Source organism: Jatropha curcas, chromosome 6 (assembly GCF_041381405.1).
Source record: "Jatropha curcas cultivar XTBG-Jc1 chromosome 6, XTBG_Jcur_1.0, whole genome shotgun sequence".
Classification (NCBI taxonomy): domain Eukaryota; kingdom Viridiplantae; phylum Streptophyta; class Magnoliopsida; order Malpighiales; family Euphorbiaceae; genus Jatropha; species Jatropha curcas.
The window spans coordinates 18,821,007-18,848,700 of NC_143156.1; the positions used below are offsets into that span (position 1 = coordinate 18,821,007).

The 27,694-nt window shown below is 28.0% G+C and overlaps 2 protein-coding genes, 1 long non-coding RNA gene and 1 pseudogene across 3 annotated transcripts; 3 read left to right on the top strand and 1 right to left on the bottom strand.

The window, feature by feature from the left end:
* Window positions 1-7,562: 7,562 nt before the first annotated feature.
* Window positions 7,563-8,771, bottom strand: LOC110008889 (uncharacterized). Its single transcript, XR_002283693.3, has 2 exons — window positions 8,633-8,771; window positions 7,563-7,872 (listed from the first exon to the last, which is right to left on the bottom strand). It is a non-coding gene; the product is annotated as an uncharacterized LOC110008889 (long non-coding RNA).
* A 2,817-nt stretch (window positions 8,772-11,588) lies between these two features.
* Window positions 11,589-12,542, top strand: LOC149495663 (putative glutathione S-transferase). The gene is made up of 2 exons (XM_089723330.1): window positions 11,589-12,023; window positions 12,108-12,542. The coding sequence occupies exons 1-2, from the start codon at window positions 11,703-11,705 to the stop codon at window positions 12,450-12,452; spliced, it is 666 nt and encodes a 221-aa protein (XP_089579456.1). The 5' UTR covers window positions 11,589-11,702; the 3' UTR covers window positions 12,453-12,542.
* Window positions 12,543-17,065: 4,523 nt separating this feature from the next.
* On the top strand, window positions 17,066-21,060 carry LOC149495664 (ferric reduction oxidase 6-like; annotated as a pseudogene).
* A 3,384-nt stretch (window positions 21,061-24,444) lies between these two features.
* Window positions 24,445-25,390, top strand: LOC105628627 (putative glutathione S-transferase parC). The gene is made up of 2 exons (XM_012210070.4): window positions 24,445-24,871; window positions 24,956-25,390. Exons 1-2 carry the CDS (start codon window positions 24,551-24,553, stop codon window positions 25,298-25,300), a joined length of 666 nt encoding a protein of 221 aa, XP_012065460.3. The 5' UTR covers window positions 24,445-24,550; the 3' UTR covers window positions 25,301-25,390.
* Window positions 25,391-27,694: the final 2,304 nt, after the last annotated feature.

Below are 27,694 nucleotides of genomic sequence, written 5' to 3' on the forward strand. Positions count from 1 at the left end.
ATTTCAGTCACCAACTCAAGTTTTGTATCACAAAATTCCTTCGTATACAAACATTAAGGTTTTTGGCTGTCTTTGTTTTCCACTGCGTCCTACTTCTGTTATTCATAAATTAGCCAATAGATCCTTGCCTTGTGTATTCCTGGGAAATTCCTCTTGTCACAGGGGCTTCAAGTGTTTTGACATGTCTTCTGGAAAAATCATTCTTAGTCGCCATGTTAAATTTGATGAACAACAGTTTCCATTCTCTACTGTCTGTTTCCCATGTTCTAACTCCTCTGATTTTCTCGATGACACCTTAACACCAATAGAAATCCATCGTATTTACTCTCAAAGTAATCCAGCCGATTCTACTTCCTCCATTGTCGAGTCACAGTCTTCTCACTCACCTTCTTCACCTCTTCCACCTCCACCTCCTCCAAACCGAATGGTAACTAGGAATCAACATGGAATTGTCAAACCCAATCCTAAATATCAACACTCATATCATGTTGACAAGTTGCTTCTGTCTCCCATTCCTAAAAATCCAACACAAGCTCTTCATGATTTGAATTGGAAAAATGCCATGATTGAGGAATATAAGGCTCTCCTTAAGAATAAGACGTGGGTTTTAGTACCTCGTGCTCCTAACGTCAATGTTATTCGGTCTATGTGGATTTTTCGGCATAAACTAAATTCTGATGGTTCATTTGAAAGGTATAAGGCTCGTCTTGTAGGTGATGGTCGTTCTCAGCGTGAAGGAATCGATTGTGCTGATACATTCAGTCCTGTGGTGAAACCTGCTACTATTAGAACTGTGCTTAGTCTTGCATTGGCTAATTCATGGCAAATACATCAACTAGATGTCAAGAATGCATTCCTTCATGGCAAGCTCACTGAAACCGTATATATGTATCAACCGCGGGGATTCAGAGATCCAAGTCACCCTGATCATGTTTGCTTATTACAGAAATCTCTCTATGGCCTTAAGCAAGCCCCCCGAGCTTGGAATCAACGATTTACAGAATATGTCACCACTATTGGTTTTAAACAAAGCCGAGTTGATACTTCTTTATTTGTCTATTGCCATAATGCTGACATTGCCTATTTATTACTTTATGTGGATGACATCATACTCACTGCTTCCTCTGTGGCTTTTCGAAAGAAAATAATCAATCTATTGGCACAGGAATTTGCAATGAAGGATTTGGGTTGCTTACATTATTTCCTGGGGATTGCTGTTACTCATTCTAAAAATGCTATTTTTCTTTCTCAAAAGAGGTATGCCGAAGATATCTTAGAAAGAGCAGGGATGACCAATTGCAAGTCCAGTTTTACACCTGTTGATACCAAAGGAAAATTGAGCTCCACAACGGGTATACCTTGTTCTGATTCTAAGCAGTACCGCCAACTAGCTGGAGCTCTTCAGTATTTGACCTTCACGCGACCAGACATTTCGTATGCGGTCCAGCAAGTTTGTCTCTTTATGCATTCTCCAACTGAAAGCCATATGAATTCCTTGAAACGGATATTGCGATACATTAAAGGTACGCTAGACTATGGTTTACATTTGCAAAAATCTGCTACAAACACTCTTCTAGCCTATACTGATGCTGATTGGGGCGGCTGTCCGGATACCCGCCGTTCAACTTCGGGCTACTGTTTGTTTCTTGGCGATAATCTTGTATCTTAGTCTTCCAAGCGCCAACCTACTATTTCCAAATCTAGTGCGGAGGCTGAATACAGGGGTGTTGCGAATGCTGTATCCGAGTCCTGTTGGTTAAGGAATTTGTTGTTAGAGCTTCATTGTCCCATTTCGAAGGCTACTTTAGTTCATTGTGACAATATAAGTGCGGTTTACTTATCAGCCAATCCGATACAACATCAAAGAACTAAACATATAGAATTGGACATACATTTTGTTCGCGAAAAGGTTCAGAAGGGCGAAATCCGTGTAAGTCATCTCCCCTCCAGGTTTCAAATTGCTGATATCTTCACCAATGGTTTGCCTAAAGTTCTCTTCGAAGATTTCAGAGCCAGTCTTAGTGTTCGTCCTTCTAACCCTCAGACTGCGGGGGTGTAATAGAATATGTAATATTCTGTTGGTATAATTAGTTTGATCTGATTTATATAGATTAGTTTCCTAATTGTATATAGTTAGGGTATTGAGCTGTATGACTATATATAGGAAAGTCATTGTACAATATGAGATACGGAATACATCTTCTTTCATTCACAATACTTGTAAATATATTCTCTAACGAGCTACTTAAAGATTTATATTCAATAAAATAATTACTTTATTGAAGTGAATATATTAGCATTTCTATTAATAGGACAATATTTACAAGTCAAATCCATAAATTGACCCTTGCATTTTATCAAAAATAAAAGTGTTGCACTTCAAACTTTCGAGGGACCTATTATGCTCCTTAAATTACGAATTTGATAACATTGTATCATTCTCTATACTAGTAATAACTGTTTTTTTCGTGTTTTGACATTTATATGCAAAATATATACTTGAGGCGGTATAAGTATAATTTTTGAAACAATAATTTTTCACATTTTTCAATTATTTAATAAGTATTTTGTAAGTTGAAGCACTTAATAGATATAATTTAATAAATTAAAGTGTTCAATAAATCAATATAAAAGTTAAGGATGCCACAAAATTTTGTACATAAAAATATATAGGTGAATTTATCCATTTGCCAACAATTACACTATATATAAAATAAATGGCTTTAGGGTAATGCCCTATCCTTCAACCTATCGAGGGACCACTTGAATGATTTTATACAATGAGACCAACTAGTTGTGAGGTGGCTGATATTTATCCTTGCCCACATTAATTTTGTATTACTTTGTAAATATAAGCCATATTTTAAAAGAAAAAATTGCATCTTTATATTACATCAATGCGTGATCATTCCTCAGGATGGATATATATACGGTAATAAAGGGAAAAATAATGAAATTACAGATATTGCCATTAATGAAATTTTGAATATTATAAAATAGCTTAGTCATACTCAATTAGAAAATTATATTTTATTAGTTGATTGGATATAATTTATAAAAATATTTTCAAATAAATACACGTAAATAATTAAGCATTTCAAACTTTTAAGTTTTTATCTTTATAAAATTCTTTTAAATAAATACATCAGACATTTGAACATTTTTATATATTATTTTTTATTTAATTCTATTTTAAATATTTTATTTAAGATAGAAATAAAAAAATAAAAAATCTTTATATTTGTATAATTTGGTTAGATATATTTTTAAAGAAATGAATAAAGAAAAGATAGGACGGTGGCCATACAAGTTAAGGTATATTATATGTTTCATGAACTGAATTAGAAAAAAGAATGTATTAGAAAAAATAATTATTTTGGATCTTTGTGAGAGACCCGTAAGAGGCAATACATATATTTGAAACAAAGTCAAACTCAAAATAAATAAATAAATGGAATAAACTACATTTTCAGTTTGAAACTTTATAAAAAAATACATATATATACTATTGTAACGGAATAAATATTATATTGCTTAGATTTTTTCTTTTTAGAAATCTAGTTTTTAAATTTTTTAAAAAATATTAGTATATATAAATGTGGAAAAATGGGAATAATGAAATTTTCTATACTAACCTTAGTTTAATTTAAAATTTCTAAATATATCATTTTAGTTAGATTTTTAATGCATTCTAATTGGAGAAAAATAAGTCCATTTATTTTTTTGAAAATCGTGTTATTTATATTTTTTTATGCCTTTTAGGTCGAGAAATATATTCCATTTATCATTTTGAATATCCTTTTAATTATATTTTTTATGCATTTTAATTCGAAAAATATATATAATTATTCTCTATTTGATCTTGCAGCATTATTGTCCAATGATTTTTATATTTCATTCGTCTCAAAATGATTTTTAGTTAAGTCTTACTAACATTTGCGGGGACAGTCTGTGTGCATATATATATATATATATATATATATATATATATATATTTGTAATCTCAGTTGTAGGAAATCTATTTCCATCACCACAATGTCATTGAACAAGTAGTAAATAAGTAAAATGAATAAAAAAAAACTGTATTTTTGTATTTTATCAATGTGTTTGTTCATTTCTCTAGATGCTTTTATTAGTTGTGTGTAAAAACATAATTTAAGATTCAAATCTCTAAATATGACTCTTAAGTGCAAAAATTTTGTCTACTTTAAGTAATTGCATAAAATTTGGTTGCCTTAAATCATGACTTCACAAATTGATTTCATCAATGAGGTGAAACAAAAAAAGATACAGTGAAATCTGAAAATGTGTTTGTGGCAGGTTCCAGAATGCGATAACCCAAGCAGTCATTCTCTCTTGAGATAGTGCTACAGACGAAATGGTTTTTAACTAAATCTCTTTTAATATTTTACATGTTATCTTTTGATATTTTACAAGAGTATTTAATATTATATTTGAATTGAATGGAATTTGAATACTATAATTCAATGATATTTATGCAGTTAAAAAAAGTAATTTATGTGTAGGACCATTTAATTACCGAAGGGTTAATCATTATGTGGGAAATTATTCTATATATTTTTATTTCATGAGTTGTACGATTGATTTTAAAGCTTTTTTTCAACCGAGTTTGGTTCATTGTGATTCATGCCATATTTTAAAGCTTTTTTTCAACACAATGTAGATGATTTTGCTATAACAATTTATTATAGTTATAAACCTGTCATATACCATACTGCCCAACACAGTTATCAACTATGTTAACAAAAATGTTAGTTGTCAACCCAGTCTTTCCATTGATATCTTTTTTAATAGCAATGTATTAACTCTGTGATATGTGTTTGTATATTTTTATAACATTTTGGATATTAAGTATTATTGTTTGATGCAGGTCATACCATATATGGTTTTTCCGATTGCATATCTTAGTGAACTATTATTTTATTATACAATTTTATTAGTTTTGAATGATATTATAAAAAATTATTTCATCATTTAATATTACTCTGTGCATCACGCGGGTTTTAATACTAGTTTACTATAATATCATGCAAGAAATCATGCTAATATCAAGGTTAATTGCATTATTTCTTGATTAATAAATGAAAAAAGGAAATCAATTCTTACATAATTTTATTAACTCTCTTGAAGAAATTTTTTTATTAAATTAGAATAAAATTAATGATCCTAATAATATTTTTAAGTTTGCTCAATTTTTTATGCCTGTCATTTAGCTTTTTATTTTCTATTTGATAAATTGGTCAATTCACCTAATTCCCTAATCTTTTAGAAACCTTTCTTTTCTTTCCCATCACTTTTTTAACTTTTCATGATTCAACCTTATCATTTTGTTCTAGTCTCCCAAAAAAATAAAATAAAAAGAAATTTGGAAAGTTATCAAAATGATTTATAATTGACATGGGATGCCATAAATTAGACATGCAAGTTGATATCTGTTGAGTTTAAGGTACCGTACGATTGAGACTTGAATATGTGTGGAGTCCTGACACATATTGTCATGATGATGTGGCAAATACACAGAGAGGAGGCATGAAACTAATGCAAAGGATCAGCAAATTCAGAAAAGTCCAACTACTGTGGGCCCTTTATGTTCTTTCCTTGAAAATTACAAGATCAAACTCCCATGCCCTATCATACATATTCTCGACTTTGAACTGAAAGTCCTTCAAAGATTAACGGATCTCAACTGAAAGTCAAGAGAAAGGTCCAAACAAGAGATATCCCAAACGCATGACTTATTCTTTCATTTTATTTTTATTTTTTTTATGGTGTGTAGTTTTCAAAGTTGTTGTAAATCAAGAGGGATTGCAAGTTGTGCTGGATAAATTTATCTCATACTTTTGATATTGGGTAGTGAAAGGGGCATTTGGTAGGTCATTTATCAAAAAATTGAGTACATATGGTTTTTTTTTTTTTTTTTTTTTTGATAAGAATTTTCATTGTAATTAGGGTTGCGGACTGTTTTTAAGAACTCGAATCAAATTGAACATTATATTAAATTAATTCAAAATCAAAACTATAAAACTAAATTCAATTTACTATTTCAGTTTCATTTATGATTCTTACGAAGAACTAAGTTGTAATCATGCCAAATCATAATGAACCAAAAATCAATTTGTAAATACATATTTTTAGATATATTATATAGTTTGCAACAACCTTCATATTTTATTACTCTTTTTTTAAAAAAAAATTTGCTATTGTTTACTAAAAAAGATATCATGTAAGTTGAAACTACTTATAACTGTGAGATCCTGACCTGAGCACCAAGTCTAATCCTCTAAAAATGAAACCAGAATGCTCATTTGGATAAGGTTCACGAATGAGTTTTCTAGAGTCACCACTTAAATTCCATTTTGAGATAAACTTAAGAAAAACATTTATTTGACTCCAATTACTAATCATCAATGAAACCAAGGAGGATTTTGGAACTAGATTTTCAATTTCAATGTTCAGTTTAATTGGCTTTAATTAGTGTCCAATCTAAATGAAAAAGAATTTGAGATGAAGGATGATATTTATAGGAAAGCAGTAAAATAAAGCGATAAATGAAGTATTAAATAAAGCAATAAAAGAAAGTAATAAAGTAAATTGTAAAAAACAAGGGAGTATTGCCTCTAGCCCCTTGATAGAGATTCTAAGGAAATCACTCGTCTCCCCATCTAAAGCATAAAGGAAGAAGGAGAAGAAAAAAAAAGAGGTTTTGAGGGGATTTGTTCCGCAACTAGATTGTAACGTCTCAATTTTTCGGTCCTAAATTAAGTCATTACTAAGTCAATTTTGGTACAGCCTGAGAAGGTTTGGCATTCTAAATTAATCTAGTGGTGAAATAATTCATAAATTTATGTTAATTAAATGTGTTTTGAAATTTAAGTGTTGCATAATGATTTAATTTAATTAAGTCATGAAATATGCCATGTTGAAATTTTTAGTCTAGAAAATAAGTTATAGCGAATTAATTGATAAAAATATTATTTTTGCTCACATAGATTATTTAGAATGTCATAAATTATTTTATTAAATTTAAATTATGTGTAGAGAATTAATTATGTAATGATATGTATAAATATAGGGATTTAATAATATGTATTTGGATTTACTATAGTGTCAATTTTTAGCCTTAGGATGAGAGGAACCTAAAGTAATCTTAGCCCTCCATTTATAAGACTTCTGACAAAGTCAACCTTGCCTAGCAAATTACCACAGTACCATTAGTGAAACAATATGAGCTTTTGGATGAGATTATAAGATCTAATCTCCACGATCTATTTGGAAAAAAGACCAAAGTGCCAAAATTTTATCTAAAACCTAAACAATCAAAATGCTACAAATTCATCTTCTCCACCAAAATCTTAGCCATCCAAACTAAGCTCTCTCTCTCTCTCTCTCTCTCTCTCTGCTAGGGTGTAAGCATTCGCCAATTTTTTTCACCGAATTTTTTTTTATTTAATTGAACTAAACTAATTGTTTAACCGAATCATTTTGACCGAACTGATATTGAATTGTTAACTGCACCGAAGTTCAAGAAAATGGAGAACTAATTAACCAACCAAACTTAACTGAACTTCTATGATTAACCGAAATAAATGTTCACCGAAATTATAGTCATTACACATATTTTCATGATAAACAATCATTAAAAAGGTCTTCAAAAATAAAAAAACAAAAAATATATTAAGCTTCAACAACAATAATCTCAAAATATTCCACTAGAAAAACACTCAATCAAACAAAGGCAATTCTAATGTTTGTTCTCCATAAATAAAAATCAGCTCTATTTGTTCTCCATCAATAAAAGGCAGTTCTAGAAGACCATCTTCAGCATCTTCTGGGGTCTACTCTTCATCAATCCTACAAAATAATAAGCTTCTTTAATGGAACATAAGCTTTTCCAATAAAAGCTTTTCCAATAAAAGATAAGAGAAAAACTTGATTTTACTTTTACAAATAGATCAAAAACAAAAGTGGTAGTAAGCTAAAATGCGTTTTCTGATATTTGACCATGCAAAAAAAAAGTTGAAATTTCGGCGTAAGAGAAACTCTTAATTCTCACGTTATTTGCCATAATTATTTAACCAGTCCCTGATTTTTATATAAATATTTAAACGTCCTTGAGGTTTGTCTCCGTCTTATTAATAGTCATTCCATTCATTTTCTTATGCCTTTATTATTAAAATTAAATAAAAATCAAGAAAGAAGTGGAAGGGATATTTTTAAATGCCATTGATTACCTTAATGAAGTTCTAAGACAACCAAAACTTGAAAAAAATAATAAATAAAAGAAAAATTCACTACACAAGAAGCTTGAAGCCATCCAAACAAAAGTTGAAATTTCGGCATAAGAGAAACTCTTAATTCTCACGATAACTCTCACTCCCTTGTCATCTTTTTGAAATGGGTTTCTCTCACAAGCTGTACACAATAAACCATCAAATTGGACTACAAGCAGTAAACTTTACAAATTCTAAATCAATTGAACATATTTGAAAAATCAAACCCATTTCCTCTCTTGCCTCTTTCAAAAAGATTCATAATCTTAACTCCATAAGTCAACTGAAGAACAGACCCACACCCATTAATAAATACACAAACCATCAACAACTTGTCTTACCTTATCATTATCCTTCTTTAAATACTCGAATCCTCTCTCTTTATCCTTAATAAAAATGGCGCTCCGATTATTATCAACAAGCAGGATCTTGTTTTTACTCCATCAACGTTATTAGTTATAGGTAGCAAATTTGACTTTTAAATAAGGTTTTAAGAGAGAAGGTACCATATTTGTAATTGTTGGTATTTGTGATTGGATTTGTAACTAGCTTCCTTTTAATCGTTTCGATTTTGATGTTTTTATGTAGAAAGAAGAGCTGTTATCAATCTTCTTTATTTATGCTTTTTGCTAATTGGTTTTGTTGTTCTTGTTTTTCTGGGAACTAGCTGTCGGTGATGGTGGCATAGGCGGCGGTGAGAGTTTTGAAAGGAAGTTAATGGAAGGAAGAGAGAAGACTGCAGCTAAAGTTAATGGTGTCATGATATTTAAGGGCATTTAAGTCATTTTACCTATTTTAATGGAAAAATAGACGGAAGAACTATTTAACAAGACAAAGATAAATCTCAAGAACATCTTAAATATTTGTATAAAAGTTGGTGACTACTTGATTAATTATGGTAAATATTAAGGATGAAATAAATATTTTTCCTGACTAAGTCATGGGTCCTAAAATGTAAGGATATATTCTTTGATTCATTTAGCTCTATAAAGAACAAAAAAAAAATCTGTCTATCAGTAAAAAATAATTTATTATTACTTTTCATTATATTTGTATATATATATTGATTTGGGATTGAGGGTAGAGGTTGGAGATTGAGTGATAACTTGATTTCCTTTTTGAGCACCTATTAGGGTTCTCAAAATCTGTATTTATAAATTAGGAACTGAAAAATTAAGAAGTATCATTATAAGTAGTTTGTATGCCAACTAATTATTTAATATTATATAGATAAAAAAATTAAAAGAGTGCGAATATGAGCATATAACGAGCATAATCAATATGCATCGCACGTCATAAAAAAATTAGTATATTAAATTGTATTATTTAATTACATACAATAAATTTTCCAATTTAAAATTAGATTAAACTTCCTAATAGAATTTAGATTCAAATAAGACATTAATATAATCAATCAAAATTAAACTACCTTTATTAAAGTCCTCGATGATATTTTTGTTAATCGATAAACTTAGCAAGAGCATTTTAGGAACCCAATTTCCTCAATTCGTATATACACACACACACTAATTTTTTATGATATGCGTTGCATATTGACAATAGGCGTTATTCATACTGGTTTAATTTGTTATGTCATTACTCGCTTTTACTTGTTATTTATATTCATTTTTTATTTTTTAATATTAAATATTGAATATAATTTTTGTTTAATATTATTTAGATTTTTATAATGCTAAAACAAAATTTCATATGAGATTAATGTGAATATAAAGAATATTGTTAAAAAATATTTTTTTTTTCCTTTTTTCTCTCTTTTCTAAATAAAATATTATAATTTTTGTCTTATATTATTTAGATTTTTATAATATTAAAATAAAAGTTAATATGAAATTGATGTGAACATAAAGAACATTATAAAAAAGAATTTTTTTATCTCTAGTAAAAAAAAATCAAATATTTTAAAAAATAAATTTAAAAATAAAATATAAAAATTTACAAATATCTTATTATTATAATATATTAAAAAATAAATTTTAAAAAAAAAGATAAAACTTAAAATTTTGAAATACTTAATTATCTATATGTATTTATTTAAAAAATATTTTTTTAATAAATTATATACAATAAATTAATAAAATATAATTTTCTAATCGATAATGATTAACGTTATTTTAAGATATTCAAATTTCATCAAGAGCGCTATTGAAAAATCCTATTATTCACTCCAATTTTTACATTTATATATAGCATGGATTATAGATGAACTGTTCATAAAATTAAAATTTATAAAAAAATCTGATAAAAAATTATATATATATATATATAAATTAAATTACATTTATTTGCAATATTTAAAATCAACAAGTACAAATAACGAGCAATGCATGTTTGAGAAAACTAGTATTAATGAAATGAAATTATAATTTTTTCTTTCAAAATTTATAAACCAAATAGTTTTTCTAAATAACTAAACTAAAATAAATTGTATAAAATTTAATGGTTTACACCGTAAAATGAATACTTTTACTGGTCGGTGTCCGATTGAAATGAAATAGACACTATAAAGTAAATTAGGCCCTTTAAGGATGAGAGTGGATTCATAAGGCCCAGTAGCATGAGTGGGAACATCATATGCATGTTCAATAGGTTCCTCGGGCCCAACACTAGTGGAACATTCAAATTCAAATTTAAATTCACGTTTCCACAACCTTCAACTTTTTTTACCGTTCAATAGGTTAAGGGTGGAAATTCGATCAATTGGTTGGATGGGTTTGAGGAAAATTTTTAATCGAAATTAATTAAATGAAAATTTTTTGACTTAACTGAATTAATCTTTTAATCAAATTTAATTAAACTATTTTAACTGAACTCACTCAAATTATTTTAACTGAATTAATTTTAATTATTAACTAAATTGAAGTTAAAGAAAATAAAAAATTAATTAACCAACTGAATTAATCGACTTTAGCCAAAATAAAAAATTAATTAAAGTTACTGATCACTATTTAATCAAAATAAAAATTTAAAAATATTTTTAATTTTATTATCTACTTAATCAAAGCAAAGTAGATTTGAGAGTCGATTAATTTAATTAATTCATTTAAATTAAATTTGAACCAAACTTTTAATCAATTACTAAAATTTTAATTTTTTTAATCAAATTTTTAATTAAATTAATCAAATTAACCGTACTGATCCTCACTTCCATAATAGGTTGCTCAAAAATTAAAGTGCTTCCGTGTATGTGAAACAAGCGTTGGTGACGAATGCACTTACGTCATGGTTTCGGCCATCTAGCTCCCAGCTATTTGCGCAAACCAATGGGCCGGTTACCATATTGAGCACCGATCACTCAACAACCCATTTGCTATAAATCTTTAAACAATAGACCCATTTTTGCATCAAATACATTTTCTTTAATTATAAATCTTTTAAACAAGCAGTTGAAGAATGGCCATAGATGATGAGGTGGTTCTGCTAGATTTCTGGCCAAGCCCTTTTGGCATGAGGGTTAGGATTGCTTTGGCAGAAAAGGGGATCAAACATGAATACAGAGAAGAGAACTTGAGGAACAAAAGTGCTCTGCTTCTACAAATGAACCCAGTTCATAAGAAAATCCCAGTTCTAATCCACAATGGCAAACCAGTTGTGGAGTCTCGTATTGCTGTTGAGTACATTGATGAAGTTTGGAAGGACAAAACTCCATTGCTTCCTTCCGATCCTTATCAGAGAGCACAAGCTAAATTCTGGGCTGATTTTGTTGACAAGAAGGTGATTTTCATTGAATTTCTGTTGCATATATTATTCTATATGTGGCATTTGCGTTATATCTAAAAGTGTTAATTGGTAATGCAGATATATGACCTTGGCAGGAAGACATGGACGACAAAAGGAGAAGAGCAAGAGGCAGCTAAGAAGGAATTTATGGAGTCCCTCAAGATTTTGGAAGGAGAGCTTGGAGATAAGCCATACTTTGGAGGAGAATGTTTTGGCTATGTGGATGTGGCATTTATCCCATTCTATTATTGGTTTTATGCCAATGAAGTGTCTGGAAATTTCAGTGTAGAAGCTGAATGTCCTAAGCTTATTGCATGGGTTAAAAGATGCTTAGAGAAGGAGACTGTCTCCAATTCTCTTCCCGACCAGAAAAAGATCTATGGCTTCGTTTTAGAGCTGAAAAAGGCCTATGGAATAGATTAGAAAAGTTGGGGTCAGTCTTTTATGTTTTATCATTAGAATGTGATGTGCTTTTTCTTTGTAATAAAGAAGGTTATTCTTTTCTACGCATAATGTTTGGGAACAGAAGAGAGATTGCCTATATTCTCTTTTGTACAAAAACGAGAGAAAATCTTCAAATTCAAATTTCCACCGAATGATCCTACTCCAACAAAAGCATTTGAGAGTAATCTTTTCTTTTGTATTCAAAATTTTCACCGGTATATATATATAGAGGTAAAATCTCTACGGATTGCTTTGATAATTTATAATTTATAAATATATATTAAAAATTTATTTTTCTAGCCAATTACTTTAATATTAAATATTTTATTTTATAAATTTTATTTAATATATTAATATATGAAAGATTTATTTTTCCGTGAGTTATTTTATTAAATTATTGTGATATAGAAATTTTAATAAATTCTCATGTTATAGAAATTATAATGCCATTAATTTATTTTAAGTAATTATAAAATTTCATAAATAATGTCTAGATTTTAAGTTAGAGTTTATAATTCAAACAACATTTAATAAGATAAAATTTTAAGATTCAAATCATTCAATATGGATAATATATAAGTTAATAAAATTTATTATTTAATTATTTAATAATAAAGTTTAATTTAATTATTTATATTGAATATTAATTCTATGAAACATAGAAAAACAAAGAAAAATAAAAAATTCCTATACTAATATATATTAATCTCAAATAAAAAAATAATTTAGTTCAAATTTGACATATATAATTTAAATGATTTTAAAAATAGAGTTAAGTAGAGAGATATAGATAATCAATAATTTAAAGTGTTTAAAGCCTACTTATCTTAAAGAAATCTAAAATTTGTAATAAAAAACTAAAGAGATATAGAAAATTTTGAAAAATGAAATAGAGATATAGAAAAAGGAAAGAAAAAATGAAAAATTTTCAAAAAATAAATATTATATACAGAGCTTTGCGTTACGTCTCTTTAATACATTAAAAAATAACCTATAAATTTAACCTAAAAATTTAATCAAATTACTATTTCTATTCTTTAATTAATATATATATAAAATAGTTTTTAATATTTAAGTAACTTCTTTTATTTAGTTTATTAATGTCACTTTATTTTTGCTATAAAAACATAAGGTCTAGTCAATAAAATAAATTTTTAATAATAAATTCAAATATAAATAGAAGTAGAACAAATGACAAGAAAATCCATTTCAATTAAAAAGTCTAGGTTTTTGGAATAATAATCTGAATATAAAACCCCAGCTTCAATCCAGCAATAATATCATTCAACTCTTCGTTATGGCATGAGCTATGACTACTCTTTGCTTCTGTTCCCTAGATAACTGTATTTCTCGCTCCCCTACCACAATTTCGTACACATGCATTTTGGATTGACATAGCAATACCAATCATGATTAAGAGAAAAAAAAAAAACCCTTAATGATTACTTTTCAAAGGAAACTTTGGGTTGGCTAGCAAAATGAAACTATCCGCTTCTTTTTTATTTACTACACTATCAACATTAATTAACAATAATAATAAAAAAAAAAAAGAAACACAAAAAGCACAGTAAGAAAGATGTGTTTAATCAACACTAACCAAGATAATGAAAATTACCAAGAGAGAAAAACTTTCAAAAGACAAGAAAGTGAAAAGAGACCTTTAACTTCCAACGAAAGAATTTCAATAGAAGATGAGATATTAGAGAATAGAGATCTTTTGTGTTAAATACTTAGATATTAAATACTTAGATAGCTTTTTTTCAAACTTCCATTCATATGTTATAAATACTTGATTTAGTTTTTGTATATATTATAAAAACATCATAAAATTTGAAAGATTAATAAATTGATACTCCCTTCATTCCAAAAAGATAATTTATTTTTTCTTTTTAGTTTGTCTCAAAATATAGCCACTTTCCTTTTTGGGGTTATAGTTGATCCTTAATTGTCTACTATACTCTTATTAAATTTTATATTATTTTCAATATCCCTTATTAAGTCTTTCTTATGATTCCAATATAATAATTGCTTGTGTGTTATTTAAGATGAACATAAAATGAAAGTTATATGAATAAAATTATCCTTTAACCATAATAACTACTGTTTCTTAATCTATGTGAAAATAGAGAGTGAACTATCTTGTTGGGACGGAGAGAGTAATATAATTTAATATTTTATTTTCAAGTATATAAAAAAAATAAATTATAGAAAGAAATTTAATTTATTAATTAATAATAACTTGATCTTATCTAAAGTTTACTACGGAGATTTCTTTCTTCTGGCACTTAATAATAAAAAGAAAAACTAAAATAACAGTGCAATTACAATTGAAAAATTAGGGTGACAGTAATATATATAATTATTAATATTATTTTACGTTTTTATTCATAAAACAAAAACAAAAAGATACAGATAGTCCCTCTATAAAAAATTACCTTTTCTTTTTTTTTTTTTTGTTTTTTTTTCATTTCATTCTATAAACATTGGTTTTCTTTTCTTATACGAGATACAAAAGAGGAAATAGTAAAATATGAATATATCATGCTAGAAAGCTAAACCATAAAAATAAGTCAAAATAGAAAAAGTAAAAAAAAAAAATGTAAAAATAGCAATGAATTAATTAATATAACTTTGCTTAACCTTATAAATAGATTTATCTGACTGTGTTAAAGAAGTTGACATACTGTTGTAAGAATATTTAATGTGGGCTACTATTAATTGTGAGCTATTTTAATTTGGAAAACAAACTGAATGAATATAATTTAAAAATATTTATATGGAGCCCAATTTATATTTATGTGATCACTTGTATAATAGGCTTATGCACTTTTAGTGGGCCAGTATTGTTAGACATTAAAGTGTAGATTTAATTCGATAAGGACTTGTGATGGAAAGATCCATAGAAATTTCTATAAATAAGCTAGGTCTCTCTCCATCCTTAACCCTAATTTTAGCTGTCCCTTTAAAAACTGCCTATGCGAATAAGGAGACAGAGAAAAATCTAGTAATCACACAAATATTAATTTTATTTGTGAGTACGTAATTGTAGAAAATATGATGAATCAAATCAGAAAAAAAAGGGAAAACAAACTTGGAGTTGGAGTAAAATATATCCAACTAACCGGAAAAAAAGGGAAAACAAAAATTACTTAGACTTCTCAAATATCTATCTGAAGGTAGAGTATGCATGTTAACTAGCTAATAAACAGTGAAAAATGATAATGGTAGGGATGTTTTCTCCCTTAACTAGAAATTTCGAATTCGAGACTTGAATATAAAATCCTTTTAAACACTCGAACAGAGTGCTTTGCTTTTTTTGTGAACTTGTTTATTGTGAATCTAAATTAATCGGACAAGTGGATTTTAAAAACCAAATGGTTAAAAAAAAAGTGAAAAATAATAAACCAATGTCAAAGGTAAGAATTTCCTTGACAAGAAATACACTAAAATCGTGTGAGATTTTTAAAAAAATTGCAAATTTCAGGGTGTATCGAGTTAAAATTGTGTTAGATTTTTAAAAATAATTGTTGAATTTGATGGAAATAAAAGGGTGTGTTCACTTGTAGAAAACTGGAGTAATTTTCTAAAAAATTTTTCTAAGAAAATTGAAAATTTGAATTTTATATTCAATTCAGTCAATTTTCTATTTGGAAAACTAAAAAATAGTTTTCTAGTTTTCAAAATTTTAACTAAGATTTGGAATTTCCAGAGTTTTCTATTTGGAAACTAAAAAGCAGTTTTCTAGTTTTCAAATTTTAACTAAGATTTGGAATTTTCGGAGTTTTCCTTTTTAATAAAAGACATGTTTTCCACTTTTTAAAATGAGATTTTCATAATTAAAATTATAATATTTATAAATAATTTTTTCTATAAAATATTTTCATTTGAAAAAATAAAAATATTTTTTAAGTAAAATAAAATTTTATATTATGTTTTAATAAATAATTAATTTTATTATTACAAATATATTATATCCTTTATTTTTAAAAAAATTTACAAAATGGTAAAAAATGATATTATTATTATAATAATAAATAGTAAATATTTAAAAACTTTTACATACAAAATTTCTAAATTTATTTTATAATATTTTATTTCTTTTACTTATAAAAATTATAAATAATGTTTGTGAAGTTAAATTAAAATATTACTTTTTTTATTATTAAGGGAACAGATTTTCCATTTTCTAATTTTCATTTTCTAAAAAAAATGTTTTCTTAAAACACAGAAAATAGAAAAAAAAATTATTTTCTGTAAGTAAATGTATCAAGCATTTCTTAGGATTTCCACATATTCCACTAGAATTCAATGTAAAGTTTTATAGAATTAGTGAGACTTTTTTTTATAGATTTTAATTGACTTTGATGGAATCATAATGATTTTTATATATACAATCAAAATTAATCTCATAACATAATTGAATAAATTAAAAGATTTCTAATTGAAAAATTAAAAAACGACGAGGGACAAAAAGATGTGCCATATTCTCCAAAATCATTTTTTTCTTTGTTAAAACCTTATTGTCATGGACAGTAAAAGACTGCAATGGCCAGCATCGTGGTTGCCCATCCCGCCCTCCTAGAACAGTCGTGATGTGGTTGGAAGACCACGGGCTTCTCATCTCTTAACTGAACAGTGATCATTAAGGGTGAGCAAACAGTCGATTCAGTTCAAACCGAACCGAACCAATAAAAAAATATAAACTGAAGTTTTTTATCAACAGAACAAATCGAACCGAATCGAATTTCCCTTCTAAATCAAATCGTATCGAATCAAATCAGTCAAATCAGTCAATTTTGATCCGTTTTTCATTTCGATTCGATTTTAAGGATAACTCATAGATTTTTATGAAATCCACTTGAACAGAATAATAAATTCGGTTCAAACTGAATAAACCGTCAATTGAACTTTTCTTGATTTAGCTGATCGAATCGAACCTAAATGAGTCGGTTTAGTTTTCAGTTTGGTTTGGTCGGTAAGTTTGCACACCCCTAGCAACCGTCTCGCCGGAAAGCAATACAACAAAATGTTAATAGACTCCAAAAAATATCTAGATTGAACACTATTTGAATTTAAGATATTTTAGAATCTAATAGAGTCTTAATAATACACCCTTGATTTAAACTAGTCCTTGTACGCTAAACAGGAGAAGATCCACCTTTTAGCTTGAGGGATCCAAGAAATTTAAAAGAAAACTTTCATTATAAAAAATTATATTTTCATTATATGTTCCTCACTAAAATAAAATAACTTAGCGGAATTCAATTATAACGCTGCATTTTAGCGAATGATATATTTATTATTAAAATGTGAAAGTGTAGAGTTATGATGAGTTTACTATGAAATTCAAGAGGCTACAAAGATAATCGCTAAAAATACATAATCAAATTTATGCATTGGACCATAATTTAATACTATTTACAAATGATTATTTTCACAATTTTTTAAAAATGATTTTACAGTTATTGGAAATTTAAGAATTGATGTTTATTTATTTTTTATTTTTTATGTCAACCTTGATTTCTTTACCTTCTTTGTTACTATTAATTATAATCTTCTACGGGGAGACATTAATAATCTGAAGTAATTTCTAAATAAAAAAAAAAAAATAATAATGCAACTACAACAAACGGAGCCTCCATGACATTCATTTTTCTTTCTCCAAATAATATTGTTTTTTAAATATAAAAATCATACTTGTCTTTTTTAGTACAAATCGGTGAGTTGCTTTAACTACGTTTACCAAATAATACTAATTTATAGTGATATATATAGCAATAGATTTTTTTTTTTTTTTTTTTTTTTTTTTTGAGAAGAGCAATTGGTTTCTTTTTTATTAGGTTATGGACGTTTAAGATGTCGGCCCGTGGATTTGGATTGGCAGGGATATTCTGCTTGGCATTTCTGTTTATTCCGCTGGCGAGAAGCTCGCTTCTCCTCTGCCTTGTAAATATCCCATCGCAGCGTGCCATTAGATACCACATATGGCTTGGCCATCTCCGTATGCTTCTCTTTACTTTCCATGGTCTCTTTTACGTAATTGGATGGTTCATGTCTGGAGAAATTCCTTCTGAAGTGAGTATTTTTATATTATATTGGCTTATTGTTTAAATTTATTCAGCATTGTAAACTAGCTAACCGAGTTAAGTTTTATTGAACTCAAATTTGGCTCATTAAAAATATTATAAAGATTTTTAAAAAACTAGGCACTAAGTTTAATTCATTGTATATGAGCTAAGTTCTGAAATTACCACATTTACAGTTTATGGTTAAAAAAAAAAAGATATATATATATTGTGACTTGTTTATTTTCTTAAATTCGAACTCGAACTATGGTTCACAAGTTTCATTTCATAATTCGGCTCGGTTTATTAATTAAACGACTTTGGTAAGCAGGCTTGAACTCAATTCTTAAAACTTATTGAATGAGCCGAGTTTCGAGTAGCTCATCACGAGTGACTTGACACGTTTATATTAGTAAATTTATATTCTGAACCTAGTTGTGTATATGCATATGCAGCTAATAGCATGGGATGCTACAGATGGAGCAAACCTTGCAGGAATCATCAGTATTTTCTTTGGTTGGTCAATTTGGATAACATCACTTCCTTTTGTGAGACGAAAGATTTTCGAGCTCTTTTACTACGCTCACCATCTCTATATTATATTCATTATATTCTTGGCAATGCATGTTGGTAACTTTTTTATGTGCATACCAGCCGGAGCCATATTTCTTTTCATGGTTGATCGTTTTCTCAGATTTTGCCAATCTCAGAAAACTGTTGACGTCGTTTCAACGAAATGCTTCCCTTGCGGAGTGGTAGAGTTGGTTCTGTCAGCTCCTACTACTACAGGTCTAATTAACTATAATGCTTTCAGCTCTCTTTTGCTTGGCATTCCCCAATTATCTTTGCTCCAATCGCATCCTTTCAGTGTGTCGTCTAGTCCTCTGGATGGTAAAAATCGCATATCTCTTCTCATCAAAGCTGCTGGAGACTGGACAAATGGACTTAACGACAATGTTGAGACTAATAATAAGATTAGAGCTTCTGTTGAAGGGCCTTATGGTAATCGGTTACCATACCACTTGATGTATGTACTCGTTTTTACTTAATTTGCCTTTAAATTCACACCTAATATACAATTTATTTGAAATTGATCAATTTTAATAAGAATTTTGAACTAAGAGACTAAATAAATACATTTTTTAACTGAAATGAGGAAGTTGGTTAAGTCACTGAGCAAAAATGAAAACGCGTTTGAATTGAGAGAAAACCATGTCTTTCACACACGTTAGGGTCAAAAAATGGATCAAATTCATCTTTGGGTTGAAAATTCTTATTAAATTGATTAAGAACTCCATTTTGGAGTACATTGAAATGATGAATGTTGATGGGTAAATTGAGCATTATTTGAACAAATAATATGGGCTAACTAAAGTTTTTGTATTTTCATAGGTATGAAATTCTTGTTTTAGTAGCAGGTGGAATTGGGATATCGCCATTCATTGCCGTTCTGAGTGATGTTATTCATCGTATTAATCAAGGAAAGACATGTCTTCCGAGAAACATAACTCTTGTTTGGGCAGTGAAAAAGTCAGATGAGCTTTCTCTTCTTTCCACAATTAACACGAACTCACTTGTTCCTTTACCTTTTGATGTGCTTCATCTCGAGATACTTATTTATGTCACTCGAGAACAAGAATCTCCGTTGGTAAGTTGCATATTTAGTTATTCTTGCTGCTAATTTTCTTCTACAAGAAAATAATTTCTTTCAAATTCAGTAGTTAGCTCGATCGATAACAAATTATTGTAACTTTCAGGAAATCGGAGCATTGTAAGAGACTGAGAGATCTGCTTCTTCTATCTCTTCTTTCTCCAGTGAAAATGCCATATCTGCTCTAGTTAGCACAGGGAATAAAACATGGTTTGGAGCTTATATGATATCATCAACAGTTGGCTTGGTCCTGTTAATGACTTTACTAAATGTCTTTTATATAATCCCATTTAATATAACTAATTGGTGGCATCAAGGATTGCTTCTTCTAGCCTGCATGGTTGGCGGTGTTGTAATCTTTGGTGGTGCTGTGGTTGCTTTATGGCATATCTGGGAGAAGAGAAACTTAGTAAAGATCAATGGCGGACAGGGAAATGAACACACAGTAAACGAGGATTCATTTTTGGAAAATCTTGCCGGCTCAACTACTGTTCAGTATGGTTCAAGACCAGACTTTAAAGGTACATTTAAATTCATATGATCTTAAATCACAGTGAACTAAATAAAATAATGAAATGTCAATAATGACTTCTCTGCCTGCAGAAATTTTTGGATCCATATCTAAGCTCTGGGGCGATGTTGATGTGGGAGTGATAGTATGTGGTCCTCTAAATCTGGAGTCTAGTGTTGCTGCAGAATGCAGATCAATTAACATGTGCAGAAAATCCGATGATCCGGTTTTCCATTTCAACAGTCACTCTTTCAGTTTCTAGTTTCTATTTCCTATTTTGTTGGGACTACAAACATCCATGTCTCTTATTAGCAATAATGTCTGATAAATGAATCTAAGTGCCCAATAATGTCTGATAAATGAATCTAAGTGCAGATGAAAGCAAAACCTATAGTTTATGAAAGAACTACTCACAGAATGCAACATTACTTGAAACTTCTTATACTCGCATAAGTTACTGTCACCTGAGTAAGAGGAGTACATAAACTGAAAGCGGAATCAGGAAGCCATTCTACCGATGAAGTCTCAAGATGTTGTCAAACAAGCTTATATTAGTATACAAAAAGCAGGTTGTTAGTTATGCTAATTTAGTTAGTTACGTAGCAGCAGAACTATCTCCTTGCCCTCACTTTCAAGAATGAAGTTTGCTTACCTGTAAACTTTTAGTTGCCATCTCCAATTTCACTTGCTAATATAGATGTTGCGACTTCAAAAGCACTATTTCTATTTACAAGTGGCCTACCTCTGTTACCTTGCAAAACATTTTTACCGCAAGGCAAATCCACAACCAAACTTTCACTCTTGAACTTGAGTCTTATTAAGAGTCTTTTCCCAATTTTATTTCCCACTAACAACAAACAAATCAGGGAGAAAAATTTTGAGAAATGAAAATTTGAAAATATTGACCGTTAACTTGTAAGTAAGATCTCTAAGGTTTAGGGCAGAAACCTTAATTCCAGTCCGCCCGTCAAAAGAAGTTCCGTATCTACTTAATTGATTTTAACATGTTGTTGCACAATGTATAGCAGGTTCTCAGATGAATGTGCGTGAAATGATTTAGTATATTTAGGATATATATATTGCCATTAATGAAATTTTGAATATTATAAAATAGCTTAGTCATACTCAATTAGAAAATTATATTTTATTAGTTGATTGGATATAATTTATAAAAATATTTTCAAATAAATACACGTAAATAATTAAGCATTTCAAACTTTTAAGTTTTTATCTTTATAAATTTCTCTTAAATAAATACATGAGACATTTGAACATATTTATATATTATTTTTTATTTAATTCTATTTTAAATATTTTATTTAAGATAGAAATAAAAAAAGAAAAAAATCTTTATATTTGTATAATTTGGTTAGATATATTTTTAAAGAAATGAATAAAGAAAAGATAGGACGGTGGCCATACAAGTTAAGGTATATTATATGTTTCATGAACTGAATTAGAAAAAAGAATGTATTAGAAAAAATAATTATTTTGGATCTTTGTGAGAGACCCGTAAGAGGCAATACATATATTTGAAACAAAGTCAAACTCAAAATAAATAAATAAATGGAATAAACTACATTTTCAGTTTGAAACTTTATAAAAAAATACATATATATACTATTGTAACGGAATAAATATTATATTGCTTAGATTTTTTCTTTTTAGAAATCTAGTTTTTAAATTTTTTAAAAAATATTAGTATATATAAATGTGGAAAAATGGGAATAATGAAATTTTCTATACTAACCTTAGTTTAATTTAAAATTTCTAAATATATCATTTTAGTTAGATTTTTAATGCATTCTAATTGGAGAAAAATAAGTCCATTTATTTTTTTGAAAATCGTGTTATTTATATTTTTTTATGCCTTTTAGGTCGAGAAATATATTCCATTTATCATTTTGAATATCCTTTTAATTATATTTTTTATGCATTTTAATTCGAAAAATATATATAATTATTCTCTATTTGATCTTGCAGCATTATTGTCCAATGATTTTTATATTTCATTCGTCTCAAAATGATTTTTAGTTAAGTCTTACTAACATTTGCGGGGACAGTCTGTGTGCATATATATATATATATATATATATATTTGTAATCTCAGTTGTAGGAAATCTATTTCCATCACCACAATGTCATTGAACAAGTAGTAAATAAGTAAAATGAATAAAAAAAAACTGTATTTTTGTATTTTATCAATGTGTTTGTTCATTTCTCTAGATGCTTTTATTAGTTGTGTGTAAAAACATAATTTAAGATTCAAATCTCTAAATATGACTCTTAAGTGCAAAAATTTTGTCTACTTTAAGTAATTGCATAAAATTTGGTTGCCTTAAATCATGACTTCACAAATTGATTTCATCAATGAGGTGAAACAAAAAAAGATACAGTGAAATCTGAAAATGTGTTTGTGGCAGGTTCCAGAATGCGATAACCCAAGCAGTCATTCTCTCTTGAGATAGTGCTACAGACGAAATGGTTTTTAACTAAATCTCTTTTAATATTTTACATGTTATCTTTTGATATTTTACAAGAGTATTTAATATTATATTTGAATTGAATGGAATTTGAATACTATAATTCAATGATATTTATGCAGTTAAAAAAAGTAATTTATGTGTAGGACCATTTAATTACCGAAGGGTTAATCATTATGTGGGAAATTATTCTATATATTTTTATTTCATGAGTTGTACGATTGATTTTAAAGCTTTTTTTCAACCGAGTTTGGTTCATTGTGATTCATGCCATATTTTAAAGCTTTTTTTCAACACAATGTAGATGATTTTGCTATAACAATTTATTATAGTTATAAACCTGTCATATACCATACTGCCCAACACAGTTATCAACTATGTTAACAAAAATGTTAGTTGTCAACCCAGTCTTTCCATTGATATCTTTTTTAATAGCAATGTATTAACTCTGTGATATGTGTTTGTATATTTTTATAACATTTTGGATATTAAGTATTATTGTTTGATGCAGGTCATACCATATATGGTTTTTCCGATTGCATATCTTAGTGAACTATTATTTTATTATACAATTTTATTAGTTTTGAATGATATTATAAAAAATTATTTTATCCTTTAATATTACTCTGTACATCACGTGGATTTTAATACTAATTTACTATAATATCGTGCAAGAAATTATGCTAATATCAAGGCTAATTGCATTATTTCTTGATTAATAAATGAAAAAAGGAAATCAATTCTTACATAATTTTATTAACTCTTTTGAAGAAATTTTTTTATTAAATTAGAATAAAATTAATGATCCTAATAATATTTTAAGTTTGCTCAATTTTTTATGCCTGTTATTTAGCTTTTTATTTTCTATTTGATAAATTGGTCAATTCACCTAATTCACTAATCTTTTAGAAACCTTTCTTTTCTTTCCCATCATATTGTTTTAGTCTATTTTCTTTCCCATTAAATTAGAAAATAAATCATTTCTTTTTATTTTCTATTTTCTTTCATGATTCAACCTTATCATATTGTTTTAGTCTCCCAAAAAAAATAAAATAAAAAGAAATTTAGAAAGTTATTAAAATGATTTATAATTGACATGGGATGCCATAAATTAGATATGCAAGTTGATATCTGTTGGGTTTAGTGTTGGTGACGGATGCACTTACGTCATGGTTTCGGCCCCTAGCCCCATGGGAAGGATTTTTTATTTGTACGACCCACCTATTTGCGCAAACCAATTGACCGGTTAGCGTACTGAGCACCGACTACTCAGCAACCCATTTGCTATAAATCTTTAAACAATAGACCCATTTTTGCATCAAATACATTTTCTTTAGTTATAAATCTTTTAAACAAGCAGTTGAAGAATGGCCATAGATGATGAGGTGGTTCTGCTAGATTTCTGGCCAAGCCCTTTTGGCATGAGGGTTAGGATTGCTTTGGCAGAAAAGGGGATCAAACATGAATTCAGAGAAGAGAACTTGAGGAACAAAAGTGCTCTGCTTCTACAAATGAACCCAGTTCATAAGAAAATCCCAGTTCTAATCCACAATGGCAAACCAGTTGTGGAGTCGCTTATTGCTGTTGAGTACATTGATGAAGTTTGGAAGGACAAAACTCCATTGCTTCCTTCCGATCCTTATCAGAGAGCACAAGCTAAATTCTGGGCTGATTTTGTTGACAAGAAGGTGATTTTCATTGAATTTCTGTTGCATATATTATTCTATATGTGGCATTTGCGTTATATCTAAAAGTGTTAATTGGTGATGCAGATATATGACCTTGGCAGGAAGACATGGGCGACAAAAGGAGAAGAGCAAGAGGCAGCTAAGAAGGAATTTATGGAGTCCCTCAAGATTTTGGAAGGAGAGCTTGGAGATAAACCATACTTTGGAGGAGAATGTTTTGGCTATGTGGATGTGGCATTTATCCCATTCTATTCTTGGTTTTATGCCTATGAAGTGTCTGGAAATTTCAGTATAGAAGCTGAATGTCCTAAGCTTATTGCTTGGGTTAAAAGATGCTTAGAGAAGGAGACTGTCTCGAATTCTCTTCCCGACCAGAAAAAGATCTATGGCTTCGTTTTAGAGCTGAAAAAGGCCTATGGAATAGATTAGAAAAGTTGGGGTCAGTCTTTTATGTTTTATCATTAGAATGTGATGTGCTTTTTCTTTGTAATAAAGAAGGTTATTCTTTTCTACGCATAATGTTTGGGAACAGAAGCGAGATTGCCTATTTTCTCTTTTGTACAAAAACGAGAGAAAATCTTCAAATTCAAATTTCCACCGAATGACCCTACTCCAACAAAAGCATTTGAGAGTAATCTTTTCTTTTGCATTCAAAATATTCACCGATATATATATATATATATATATAACTAGGTAATTGCTTTGATAGTTTATAATTTATAAATATATATTAAAAATTTATTTTTCTAGCCAATTACTTTAATATTAAATATTTTATATTATAAATTATATTTAATATATTAATATATGAAAGATTTATTTTTTCCATGAATTATTTTATTAAATTATCGTGATATAGAAATTTTAATAAATTCTCATATTATAGAAATTATAATGTCATTAATTTATTTTAAATAATTATAAAATTTGATAAATAATGTCTAGATTTTAAGTTAAAGTTTATAATTCAAACAACATCTTATAAGATAAAATTTTAAGATTCAAATCATTCAATATGGATAATATTAGTGTAAATAAAATTTATTATTTAATTATTTAATAATAAAATATAATTTAGTTATTTATATTGAATATCAATTCTATGAAACATAGAAAAACAAAGAAAAATAAAAAATTCCTATACTAATATATATTAATCTCAAATAAAAAATAATTTAGTTCAAATTTGACATATATAACTTATATGATTTTAAAAATAGAGTTAAGTAGAGAGATATAAATAATCAATAATTTAAAGTATTTTAAAGCCTAATTATCTTAAAGAAATGTAAAATTTCTAATAAAAAACTAAAGAGATATAGAAAAATTTGAAAAATGAAATAGAGATATAGAAAAAGGAAAGAAAAAATGTAAAATTTTCAAAAGATAAATATTATATACATAGCTTTTCATTACATCTCTTTAATACATTAAAAAATAACCTATAAATTTAATCAAATTACTATTTCTATTCTTTAATTAATATATGTAAAAAATAGTTTTTAATATTTAAGTAACTTCTTTTATTTAGTTTATTAATGTCACTTTATTTTTGCTATAATATTAATGTCACTTTATTTTTGCTATAAAAATATAAGGTCGAGTCAATAAAATAAATTTTTAATAAAAAAATAATAAATTCAAATATAAATAGAACAAATGACAAGAAAATCCATCTCAATTAAAAAGTCTGGGTTTTTGGAATAGTAATCTGAATATACCAATAAATGCAGTGTACAGTACTGATAGAGATATACTATTAACCATGCATATGTAATAGTATAGCTATGAATGATTTTCTATTGACAATTATTTCTTTGTATTTAATTGGAAATTTGCATTAAATAAATGTTATTAGCATATGAACAATAATTGTGATTAGTACATTTTGTATATATTTAATTGGACCAAGTAGAGAATGGATGTTTAGTACTGACTGTTAAACATATTCTCTAGGACATTAGAAATAATGTTTATTGTTCTTAATCTTGATTTATTTTAATATGAGCAAACATTGATTGTCTTGTGCTTTGATTCATTAAAGGGTGAGTTTCATTATTGGAATAATATTCTCAGTGAATTGGGCAAAGATATTTTGTGTTTGTGAAATATTAATTAATGATAGAATCCATGTCTCGGTTTAGAGATTGATGATGCACTTTAAGTAAGCTTATAAGGTTTCATAGTGTAAACCCTGCAGGTGGATATTGAATCCGACACATGAAATAAGTTGAGCGACAATCTTAAAGTTATATTGTGATTTAAATAAATTGTCAGTAAGTTATTTAAATGACAGCATCTGTAATCTTAACGTGGGGAACATTATTTTATTATGTTGTGGAATTGTAAAATAAATAAGGAGTTCAGTCATGAGTTTTTAGTGGAATAATTCATGATTAATTATAATAAGAATATGTTGGTCTACATAGGTTCTTATTATAATTAGTAGCCTGATTTATTTTATTCCTGCGGTCCCTGTAGTGCCCTAATTATTTGGAAAGTTAAGGGTGTATTAAATAATAGATAAATTATTTAGTTTTAAAATAATTGATAATTATTTTAATTAAATAATTTTTTATTTAATTTATTTTATATTAAAAAAATATCTTCCTATCGAAGAGAGGTTTTTTAATATAAGATTGCAAAACCCTAAGAATAAAGAGACGCACGTTATTCTATTCTCTGCCACTGAGAGAGTTCCAAAAGAGAGATAGTTAGGGATTACTGCAGAAGATCGTGGGTGACTCCAAGATATCTGGAAAGAAGACCGGTGAGCGATTTTGCGCTTCAAGAGGTCAGTTTATTGATTTATTCGATAATGTT

Bases quoted from the DNA above. Each gene is read 5' to 3' on its own strand.
- LOC149495663 (XM_089723330.1), top strand. From the start codon at position 11,703: ATGGCCATAGATGATGAGGTGGTTCTGCTAGATTTCTGGCCAAGCCCT. The intron at 12,024-12,107 runs GTGATTTTCATT...TTGGTAATGCAG, and splicing joins CTGATTTTGTTGACAAGAAG to ATATATGACCTTGGCAGGAA.
- LOC105628627 (XM_012210070.4), top strand. From the start codon at position 24,551: ATGGCCATAGATGATGAGGTGGTTCTGCTAGATTTCTGGCCAAGCCCT. The intron at 24,872-24,955 runs GTGATTTTCATT...TTGGTGATGCAG, and splicing joins CTGATTTTGTTGACAAGAAG to ATATATGACCTTGGCAGGAA.